Raw genomic sequence first — 12762 nt, forward strand, 5'->3', positions numbered from 1 at the left:
ATACTTGACGTTGAATGGGCCATAGTAATGTCAATTTAGCAATACAATTTAAAAAGTTATAGCCCTGCAAAGAAGGGGAACATCTCCATAGACTTACAGTGGTGGCAGAGAGGTGATTACAATCAGAATAATCCCTGGCAGATAAAGGGTTAAGCTAGACATTAGCACACACACCCACACACACACACACACACACACACACACACACACACACACACACACACACACACACACACACACACACACACACACACACACACACACACACACACACACACACACACACACACACACACACACACACACACACACACACACACACACACACACACACACACACACACACACCCACCCACCACTGTTCTAACTTGTGCCCCCCTCCCTCTCCCTCCTGTCAGGAGTCCTCTACCCAAAGCGTCTCTGAACACGTTCCGGGCGGTGCGCGCCCTGCTGTCCAAACCGGAGAACTGCGCGTTGAGCCTGAGCCACAGTGACAAGGCCAGCATCCTGCTGAGAGACAGCCTCAACCTGGGCCCACACTGCCACAGTTCCAGCCTAGACAAGGTGCGAACACACACACACACACACTCACACTCACACTCACACTCACACTCACACTCACACACTCACACTCACACTCATACACATATATACCATGTGCATGCACATAATAAAAGTATAGTCCAGTTGGTGTTTATTATCCCTGCGAGGCCCATTTTAGTTTGTGACAGCATCCACATTAAAAACACAACTATTTAACAGCTGCGCGCACACACACACACACACACACACACACACACACACACACACACACACACACACACACACACACACACACACACACACACAGGGACACACGCATTACACCTGCACGCAATCCAGAAAATACGCACACACTTGCATAAACACCGGCAGATGGCAATTTCAACAAAAGCACACATACACAGACACACACGCTCAAAGCACAGAGTGTGTCCCCTTCAGCGTTGTCGTGTCCTGCCTTGTGGCTTACAGACTTACAGATGGTGGCCGCTGGTGTTTAGCTAGTTAGCAACGCTAGGTGTGCATGTGTCCATGGCCAGCGCTGTGGTGCATTGTAGTTGCATTGCATGTGTGTCTCAGTGGAGTGCAATGTACCTGCAGTGCAACACAGAGCCGTGTCGCTACCTGCCGAAACGCACAGTCACACAAACGCACAAACACACAAACACACGCCATGACCTGGGCTCGACGAAACGCACAGTCACACAAACGCACAAACACACAAACACACGCCATGACCTGGGCTCGACGAAACGCACAGTCACACAAACGCACAAACACACGCCATGACCTGGGCTCGACGAAACGCACAGTCACACAAACGCACAAACACACGCCATGACCTGGGCTCGACGAAACGCACAGTCACACAAACGCACAAACACACGCCATGACCTGGGCTCGACGAAACGCACAGTCACACAAACGCACGTCACAATGCATTCGTTTTTTACAAAAAATTCTCCTTTTTGAACATGTGGATGGATGAACACACATGCAGTAGGGCTGCTCGACTATGGCAAAAACATAATCACGATTATTTCACACGATTACTGAATGATTTGAGAACATCATATGACAACGACGCGGCATAATACTCGTTTTATCTCTATTCTCTTGTTTTCATGATCCTGGGAAGAGAAAATCCTAATTTAAATCTAAACTTGATTAATCGCCCAGCCCTAACATGCAGAACACATGAATGGATGATCTATCTAGGTCGTCCTCGGACGGGCCCTCCGTCGGTGCTTCCAGTCATCCCGATCCTCCATGCATCCGGCTAGCTCGCCGGTACTTTCTGCTCCCGCATCTCTCCTGAGTACGTCCACGTACGTTAATGTGGGACGTCCTCGTGATCGATGCCTGTGTGTTGGCTCCCACAGCTAGGGATGGGTACCGAATTCTGTACTTTTAAAGGTACCTACCGAAACACGTCGGTACTACCGAGTATCGATTCACGTGAGATCCAACGGTGCCAATTTAAAAAAAAAAATCAGATTTACCACAAAACGAAACCGCACGTTAAGCTTCAGCTTGTGTGTGTGTGTGTGTGTGTGTGTGAGCATGAGAGTAAGTTACTTACTAAAGTGTAGTAAGATGACGGAGGCCCGCTAACATACGCTACACCATAGATATAATAAACATAATTATGCGCTGCACTGCCCCAGAGCCTTCTAAAAAGATTCATAACTTGGCTCGGCACTGCCACTGCCCCAGGTCGCTGAGAGACAACTAAACTTGTCGTGAAGACCCGCCCTACTCTGCCTCTGATTCGCAGACTCTGGGTGGGGGAATGTGATTGGACCAAAGCAGAGTTCAGTTGACAGACACACACAGACAGTGGAGCAGTCCATGCAGGCAGAGACGCGTCTATACTTTCCGTAGCCGCATTTCTGGCAGACGCTCTCTGATTGGCCACTGTTGCCCAATCGTGTGACGAGCTGTGTCTTTGCCCATTTCCGCGTCGAACAGCCTGCAAACTACCTGGCGTTCTATCGCCCTGCTCTAAGACAAACTCTAACCTTAACCAACTTCAAAAGAGTGCCTAAGCTTAACCAGTGTAGAAACAGGCGTCGGCCAATCAGAGAGCGTCTTGCCAGAAATGCGGCTACGGAAAGTATAGACGCGGCAGAGACGCTGCTCCTGCGTGCAGTTGAGATAGCGGAGAATTTCGCTGTCTCGCCAACATATAATGTGTGTGACTGTGTATATATATATATATATGTTCTAAATAAATAATAATAATTTGTATATTTGTATAGCACCTTTCATACGGGGGATTGCAGTTCAAAGTGCTTTACATCAGTAAGATGTAAATAATAATAAAGTAATAATAATACATTATTTATTTATTAAATATTAAGTTTGGATTTTCTTTGACAACTGAGGTAGGTACTAGATTACATTTTTAGAGACTAAAGTACAGAAAAAAGGTACCGGTATCGATTCACAGGTACCGGTATCGGTTCAAATGTGAAAGGTACCCATCCCTACCCACAGCAGAAGTTTGCTGGTTGGCAGCTCATGGTGTCTCTGGCAGTGACCTGCCAGCCTCATTCTCCTGACTGCCACTTTCTCACTCACCCTTAGCACCCCCCCATACAAGTTTGCATTAGCGACATGCTCATCCCTGTTGATGTTGAGCACCACACGCATCATTCTGGTGTAGCACCCATCCATGGACTTCTGCAGGGTGGGCTTCAGGGTCCAGCATTCACTGAGAACAGACTCTACTGTTGCATAAAAGAAGCTGGATGAACACACATATCATACGCCATCATACCCCTTTTAACAGTAAAAGAGAATAAGTTAGAACAGCTTTCCGGTGCTCAATACTTGATGTATTTATCCCTATTTGCTCTAGTGAAGATATTCATCTCTCTGGCCCCACCAGCCCCCTCCTTCCTCCTCCACACACTACCTCTGCAGGTCCCTCCTTCCTCCTCCACACACTACCTCTGCAGGTCCCTCCTTCCTCCTCCACACACTACCTCTGCAGGTCCCTCCTTCCTCCTCCACACACTACCTCTGCAGGTCCCTCCTTCCTCCTCCACACACTACCTCTGCAGGTCCCTCCTTCCTCCTCCACACACTACCTCTGCAGGTCCCTCCTTCCTCCTCCACACACTACCTCTGCAGGTCCCTCCTTCCTCCTCCACACACTACCTCTGCAGGTCCCTCCTTCCTCCTCCACACACTACCTCTGCAGGTCCCTCCTTCCTCCTCCACACACTACCTCTGCAGGTCCCTCCTTCCTCCTCCACACACTACCTCTGCAGGTCCCTCCTTCCTCCTCCACACACTACCTCTGCAGGTCCCTCCTTCCTCCTCCACACACTACCTCTGCAGGTCCCTCCTTCCTCCTCCACACACTACCTCTGCAGGTCCCTCCTTCCTCCTCCACACACTACCTCTGCAGGTCCCTCCTTCCTCCTCCACACACTACCTCTGCAGGTCCCTCCTTCCTCCTCCACACACTACCTCTGCAGGTCCCTCCTTCCTCCTCCACACACTACCTCTGCAGGTCCCTCCTTCCTCCTCCACACACTACCTCTGCAGGTCCCTCCTTCCTCCTCCACACACTACCTCTGCAGGTCCCTCCTTCCTCCTCCACACACTACCTCTGCAGGTCCCTCCTTCCTCCTCCACACACTACCTCTGCAGGTCCCTCCTTCCTCCTCCACACACTACCTCTGCAGGTCCCTCCTTCCTCCTCCACACACTACCTCTGCAGGTCCCTCCTTCCCCCTCCACACACTACCTCTGCAGGTCCCTCCTTCCTCCTCCACACACTACCTCTGCAAGTCCCTCCTTCCTCGTTGGTTATTGATATGAGTGGATGCTGTCCAAGATGAGGTGCCATTCAACTAGGGTCAAATTGATCTGATCTCATCCATATCTCTCTATTGCTCTCTCTCTCTCTCTCTCTCTCTCTCTCTCTCTCTCTCTCTCTCTCTCTCGCTCTCTCTCTCTCATTCTCTGTCTCTCTCTCTTTCTTTCTCTCTCTCACTTTCTCTCTCTCTCTGTCTATAATGTCTTATCTAATACATTTTGTCTGTCTGTCTCTCTCTATATAATGTCTTATCTAATTGTGTCTCTCTCTCTGTCTATAATGTCTTATCTAATTGTATCTTTCGCTCTCTCTCTCTCTCTCTCTCTGTCTATAATCACGTTATTCCTCTCTCTCTCTGTCTGTCTATAATGTCTTATCTTATCTAATTGTATCAGTCTTTCTCTCTCTGTCTATAATGTCTTATCTTATCTCATTTTATCAGTCTCTGTCTCTCTCTCTGTCTCTCTGTCTATAGTATCATGTTATTCCTCTCTCTCTCTCTCTCTCTCTCTCTCTCTCTCTCTCTCTCTCTCTCTCTCTCTCTCTCTCTCTCTCTGTAGTCATGTTATTCCTCTCTCCCTCTCCCAGGTGGTTCAGTTGCTCCTGTGTGACCTCCTGTTGGTGATGAGGACCAACGTGTGGCGTCTGCAGCAGCAGGGACCGGGTCCAGCAGGGGGGGGAGTATCGGGGGTGGGCAGCGGGCCAGCAGGGGTCCACCAGGCCTCCCCACCAGAGCTCCAAGGCTTCCAGCAGGACCTCAGCTCCCTGCGCAAGCTGGCCCACAGCTTCAGACCTGCCATGAGACGGGTACGACCAGGATCTCTACTCTGTGGGCTTGACATTGGTGCCTTTTTAACACTGTGACGATGATGTGTCTGTAGTGGCGTCCAGCTTGTGACTAGGCTGCTAATTAGTCGCATAACATTTCAGATCGTATGCAACATTTCCAAGCTTAAAGGGGCAGTTCACCCAAAATAAAGAATTTAAACCTGGGGGGTGTACTTTGGTAGAAAATAGTTCCCACATGAAACTGTTCACAACAAGGTCTGTGGACTAACCGGGTCATGACTTCTGGAAAGAGACATTGTCGTTGAGCTTTTCAAATATATTTTCTTTTGGTGCTTTGGGCTCCAGGTATGTTAGTTTGTGTTGAACACTCGTATCATTCACAGCTCCAGGTATGTTAGTTTGTGTTGAACTCGTATCATTCACAGCTCCAGGTATGTTAGTTTGTTTTAAGGGTTGGATCACAGAAGCTATTTTCATTAGGTGTCATTCATGTTTTTACTTTGATTGGATATGGTAGTTGTTTATGGTATTTAGTGGTGCTTTGTTAAAATAACTGGTCTACATGTAAAAAATAATAGCTCTACACTCCGATAGCCATCACTGATATAGAGTGTTTGGTCAGTAACATGGGTCTCCCAGTCCTTCCGCTATCAGGACATTGTATGGCTGTTGGAATGTAGAGCTACTTAATCAAAAATACCACTTACAGCTCCTTTTTAAATTGAAGGCAAAATAGTTTTTATTGCTTTTTTAATGTGTATTTGTTGTGCTTTTATTAAGCCTCAAATTACTTACACTTATTTTGTTCATGTTAATCCTAAGGCAACAGAAGCAATTACGTTAGTTAATTAGAGATTTCATGTAAAGGTCTATACTGACCAGGGCCTTATTTCCTTTTTTATTTTTTTTTAAGAGCAATCGATTTCACTTTGATTAGACCTGTATAAAGATACTATTTCACTTTGATTAGACCTGTATAAAGAGACTATTTCACTTTGATTAAACCTGCATAAAGAGACTATTTCACTTTGATTAAACCTGCATAAAGAGACTATTTCACTTTGATTAGACCTGTATAAAGATACTATTTCACTTTGATTAGACCTGTATAAAGAGACTATTTCACCTTGATGAGACCTGTATAAAGAGACTATTTTACTTTGACTAGATCTGCATAAAGAGACTATTTCACTTTGACTAGATCTGCATAAAGAGACTTTCACTTTGACTAGGCCTGTATAAAGACTATTTCACTTTGACTAGATCTGCATAAAGAGACTTTCACTTTGACTAGGCCTGTATAAAGACTATTTCACTTTGACTTGATCTGCATAAAGAGACTTTCACTTTGACTAGGCCTGTATAAAGACTATTTCACTTTGACTAGGCCTGTATAAAGAGATTATTTCACTTTGATTAGACCTGTATAAAGAGACTATTTTACTTTGACTAGATATGCATAAAGAGACTTTCACCTTGACTAGATCTGCATAAAGAGACTTTCACTTTGACTAGGCCTGTATAAAGAGACTTTCACTTTGACTAGGCCTGTATAAAGACTATTTCACTTTGACTAGGCCTGTATAAAAAGGCTATTTCACTTTGACTAGGCCTGTATAAAGAGATTATTTCACTGATATACAATATGCACACATTTTAATGTACTCTGAGCTTGAATTCTCAGTGGAATTGAGCTTGAGAGGTGTTAGAAATAATTCAAACATGCGCACACAGAGACACACACGCACACACACAGAGACACACACACACACACACACACCCTAGGCAGGTGTTTACTGGCGTTGTTCACACGGCTTCAAAGTCTCTTTGAGGTGAAACTGACTGAACATTCTCTGACTCATTTTTCTCTCTTCTCTCTCTCTCCCTCTCCCCCTTCCCACCTCTATCTCTTTCTCTCCCCCCCTCTCTCTCCCACCCCCCCTCCCCTATCTCTCTATCTCTATCTCATATATGTGTGGTTTTGCAGTTGTTCCTCCATGAGGCTACAGCCAGGCTGATGGCAGGGGCCAGTCCCACCCGCACACACCAGCTCCTGGACCGCTCGCTCCGACGCAGAGCTACCCCCGGAGCCAAGACAGGTCTGTCTGTGTTTCTGTGTGTTTCTGTCTGAGTGTATTTCTGTTTGTGTTTCTGTACGAGTGTATTTCTGTTTGTGTTTCTGTACGAGTGTGTTTCTGTTTGTGTTTCTGTACGAGTGTGTTTCTGTTTGTGTTTCTGTACGAGTGTGTTTCTGTTTGTGTTTCTGTACGAGTGTGTTTCTGTTTGTGTTTCTGTACGAGTGTATTTCTGTTTGTGTTTCTGTACGAGTGTATTTCTGTTTGTGTTTCTGTACGAGTGTATTTCTGTTTGTGTTTCTGTACGAGTGTATTTCTGTTTGTGTTTCTGTACGAGTGTATTTGTGTTTCTGTACGAGTGTGTTTCTGTTTGTGTTTTTGTCTGTGTTTCTGTACGAGTGTATTTCTGTTTGTGTTTCTGTATTAGTGTGTTTCTGTATTAGTGTGTTTCTGTCTGTGTCTGTACAAGTGTGTTTCTGTATTAGTGCGTTTCTGTTTGTGTTTCTGTGTCTGTACAAGTGTGTTTCTGTATTAGTGCGTTTCTGTTTGTGTTTCTGTCTGTGTCTGTACAAGTGTGTTTCTGTATTAGTGCGTTTCTGTTTGTGTTTCTGTACGAGTGTGTTTCTGTCTGTGTTTCTGTATTAGTGTGTTTCTGTTTGTGTGTTTGTGTTTCTGTACGAGTGTGTTTCTGTTAGTGTTTCTGTACGAGTGTATTTCTGTTTGTGTTTCTGTATTAGTGTGTTTCTGTCTGTGTTTCTGTACGAGTGTGTTTCTGTTTGTGTTTCTGTACGAGTGTGTTTCTGTTTGTGTTTCTGTACGAGTGTGTTTCTGTTTGTGTTTCTGTACGAGTGTGTTTCTGTTTGTGTTTCTGTACGAGTGTGTTTCTGTTTGTGTTTCTGTACGAGTGTGTTTCTGTTTGTGTTTCTGTACGAGTGTGTTTCTGTTTGTGTTTCTGTACGAGTGTGTTTCTGCATCTTTTGACTTTGATTTAATCTGCTCTACTAAAGACATGCTCAGCCAACTTGCCTATAATTTTTTTTTTCAATATTTGTGGAATAGTTTATTTAATTGACAATTTTGTCCCACATTATTGTCCTTATGCAAATTAATATGGGCATGCATTAGTACCGGTAGCTCTTTAAAAACAGAACCTAGTGCCAAATATTGTGAATATCCTTTGAATGCGAAATTGTGCTAATCATTTTCCAGTAATGACTCATGACTGATTCATTGGCAAATTGATTTGAGAGGGGGGCAGCTTTGTTCTGTGTATACGAACGTCATTATGGCTCATATTTGTCATTATGGAACATATGTCATTATGTTCTGACTGAAGGCAATGGTCAAAATCTGATTTGCTCATATGTGACTCTGATCTGTAAAATAATAATAACGTGAACAGCTAAACAAGAAAATTGAGACATGGAGGGGAATAGTGGAGGAAATAAGCTATATGGAAAAAATGACATTCCTGCTGAGAATGAAAGCCAAGACATACGACAGATGCTGGTCGAAATGGACAACATACTGTATGAGCCGTCAGACGGTTAAAGACTGCCATGACACAATCAAAACAGACCCGACATACCAAGAGCAAATACAGCTCTCTCCCCCCCACCATACAACACTGTCCTGTCCTGTGAGTCTTGTCTGTCTTGTCTGTCCTGTGGTGGTGGTTGTCATATTATTATTGTGAACTGTATAATGCTTATGTAAAAGTTAATGAATCCTGTAAAAAATCAATGCAAACACGGGAAACCATACTGCAAAAGAAAAGTTTCTAACTGAAAATGTGAAAAAGTGACTGTGAAAAGGAAATGGAGAATGTCTATGTGAAAATGATGTAAAAAAGTGACCTTTGAAAGAAAAAAGAGGAAAATTAACAAAAATAAAGAGTTATATATATATATATATATATATATATATATATATATATATATATATATATATATATATATATATATAAAAAAAATCTGAGCAATAAATCAGAATTGAGCACACAGGCTTACAGTGAACATAGCCTATGTTATCAGCTTCTGATGGCATCATCACTCGTGTGTGTGTCTGTGTGTGTGTGTGTCTGTGTCTTGTTCCCTCTCAGATCTGGACTATATCATCCTAACATTTTCACGGTGTGGTGTATTTTCTTTCAGAGGAGTGCGAGACGCGACCGGGTCAGCGGGAGCAGGCAGAGGCGGTGATGCTGGCGTGCCGCTACCTTCCCCCCTCCTTCCTGTCGGCCCCCGGCCAGAGGGTGGGCATGCTGGCTGACGCCGCCCGCACCCTGGAGAAACTGGGCGACAAGAGGACCCTCCACGACTGCCAGCAGATGATCATCAAGCTGGGCAGCGGCACTACGGTCACCTCCAGCTAGAAGACCACAGAGACACACACACAGTCTACATGGACTCACTCTCTCTTCTCACAGACACTGAGACACACTCTCACACACAGTACATGGACTCACTCTCTCTTCTCACAGACACTGAGACACACTCTCACACACAGTACATGGACTCACTCTCTCTTCTCACAGACACTGAGACACACTCTCACACACAGTCTACATGGACTCACTCTCTCTTCTCACAGACACTGAGACACACTCTCACACACAGTCTACATGGACTCACTCTCTCTTCTCACAGACACTGAGACACACTCTCACACACAGTCTACATGGACTCACTCTCTCTTCTCACAGACACTGAGACACACTCTCACACACAGTACATGGACTCACTCTCTCTTCTCACAGACACTGAGACACACTCTCACACACAGTCTACATGGACTCACTCTCTCTTCTCACAGACACTGAGACACACTCTCACACACAGTCTACATGGACTCACTCTCTCTTCTCACAGACACTGAGACACACTCTCACACACAGTACATGGACTCACTCTCTCTTCTCACAGACACTGAGACACACTCTCACACACTGTCTATATGGATTAATTATCTCTTCTCAGTTCTCACAGACACTGAGACACACTCTCACACACTGTCTACATGGATTCTTTCTCTCTTCTCACAGACACTGAGAAACAGTTTCACTCGTCAACATATACATTCACACACACACACGCACACGCACACGCACACGCACACACACACACACACATTCATAGTCTCTGGCATTTTGAGCCTCCAGCTAATGGACAGATGGACAAACTGTCCAGAGGATCATATCATATCAAACAGAGTTCCTTGCCATGACCTGCCATCTCTCCCCGCTCCCCACTTCTATTTTTCTCCAATCAGCAGACTCTGCGAGCAGGAGTCCACACCCACTTTATGCCCAATAAAGTGTTGGTTGTATCTTTCTTGCTATGGTATTATCATTTACCCAAATCTACTATTATACCATGAATGTAGGTTTAGAAATTAATCTCCTGTCCTACCGAGGTGAATTCCCTTTTAGAATGCATTGTAGTGACTGTGTTTGACCACAGGGGGGTGCTGTAACATCCCCCTGAGGGACATAGAGAACAGCGGTGTGTACAAGTGTGTGTGTGTGTGAGACGTGGGGGTGACATTTGTCCTGCAGTTAATAAATATAGACAAACCCCAGCGGTTTTAAGGGGGGGGGGGTGCACCTTATACAGACAAAGCACTCGGTTGCGATTGGTGGGTGAGAGTTTCTGTCTCTTCTGATTGGCTGAGGATTGAGGTGTCTCATGTTAGTAGGAGGACCCGACCAAACTCTTTGATTGGTCAGACTTTGGGCTTGTTCAGCACGGTACAACTTCACAGGTTGTTTTAGGTGGACCTGTTGGGATTAGAATCCATGTGAATTACTATAATGTTACAGAAGTGATTTGACAATCTGAGATGTTGGGGCCAGCTGAATAAGCCCTGTGTCTCGTTAAACTGCACTAGCCTTGCAAAGGCTGATTTTGAGTTTAAAAAAAAAAACACAAAAAATAATAATATGGCTTTATGCGATTATTATTTTCATTGGATGTTTTCTTTTTCTTTTTGCTGTGTATATATTTTAAAGTGTATTTATAATCTGTATGAACTTTTATCGATCAGTATTTTACATTGGCCGAGTGATTTATTATTATTTGTGCCTCCATTTTGCTTTTAAGCATTGGAACAGGTCCTATATGGAAAAAAGCAGGCATTGTAATGGGGACGGTGTTTAAATATCAAATTGATGTGTGTGTAATATTGTCTGACTCAATTGACCATTTGCACTGCTGCGCAAGGTGTTGCAACTATGATATATCAAGAATGGGTTGGCTGTGTCCGATTGTAGCATCATCAGCACAGGTAGAGGTTTCACCGAGACACCATTCTACATGGACCCATGATGTTTATTTCCTGTTGCAGTGTTTGCCAATTTAATAGCTGACAGGAAACACGTTTGGACGGCGACGGTTTCACTGGAATTCTGTTGCTAGGTAACAGTTTGGACCCAAGTGTCAGTTATTGCATTAGCACACATTGCAACAGGAAGTCAACTTGGGTCCATTTAGAATGTTTATGTTGCCAATTTGAAACAGTCAAAACCTGGTCAACAAAAAATGGTCATGTGACCCTTTTGTCACTTTCTTTTTTATATAACAGTTACTCAAGTCTCCTGAACATTTCCAAACCCAAAACATAACTGTTTATTTTTTTTCTTTTATCATATTGATGATTATAATTGACAATTGAATACCTCAGACGAAGAACCATGTAACAAATTTTAAGTTTTCAGAGGAACAATGTTCTCAAACTGTATTATCTAAAGATGAAAAGTTCAGAGTGTTTAAGCCAGTAGAGTACCTTCTTGTGATATATATCACATTCACCCTTGAAGTGATTTGGAGTGACTACAACTACATGTCCAAAACATTTCAAAACATCAGTTTTATGGTTATTCAGTGCCAGGGTTCAGAGTTGTCCCATTAAGGGCCTGTTTTTGAGACTTCCACCCCAGCCCCCCCACCCCCACCGTGGAGCCAACGATAATACAGAAAAAACGTTTCATTCATTCATGTGTACCATGTTTTTAGTGAAGCACCTTTATTGTTTTTTCAGAAGACTGTAAAATAGTGTTGATTCTCTAGCACGTTTTCTTGTCCCAGTAATGGGATGTTTTATAGTGTGTCATTATTGTAAACGACTGGAAGACGCTGGTTTGATTCCCGGTGGCGTAGTGAGAAGTATTGTTTATATGTTCTCTTAACTGACACCCGTCTCTTCTCGTGTTTGCTCTTTTCTCATTGGTTTATTCCTTGATGATGTAAATACAAGAACCTTTTGTAACAAACACTTGTGTGGTGTGGTGCTTTCGGCGGGGGACTGGAGAAACAGGGTTCAAGTGATTCAGTATTGATATGAATATATATATATATATTGAAGCCCAATCCAACGTTTTATAAACTGTATAAATTGGGGTTATATTTACATTTATTCAGAATCTTGAGTTAACCCTTTCACTGCCACACGACAGCCGGTTAACCCTTTCACTGTGACAATACAGAAGGTTAGCCCTTTACTATCACACAACCGATGGAGCATCGC

The 12762-nt window shown here is 44.0% G+C and overlaps 1 protein-coding gene across 1 annotated transcript; it reads left to right on the forward strand.

Moving 5' to 3' along the window:
• Positions 1-398: 398 nt before the first annotated feature.
• On the forward strand, positions 399-12502 carry LOC311248679 (sterol regulatory element-binding protein 1-like; the record flags this gene model as incomplete). The annotated part of the gene is made up of 4 exons (XM_084339524.1): positions 399-564; positions 4964-5182; positions 7152-7263; positions 9393-12502. Coding segments are annotated over 4 exons (718 nt in total), but the record flags the coding sequence as incomplete, so codon positions are not given.
• Between the last annotated feature and the right edge of the window lie 260 nt (positions 12503-12762).

This window comes from Notolepis coatsorum (assembly GCF_963971535.1).
Source record: "Notolepis coatsorum genome assembly, contig: SCAFFOLD_3473, whole genome shotgun sequence".
Classification (NCBI taxonomy): domain Eukaryota; kingdom Metazoa; phylum Chordata; class Actinopteri; order Aulopiformes; family Paralepididae; genus Notolepis; species Notolepis coatsorum.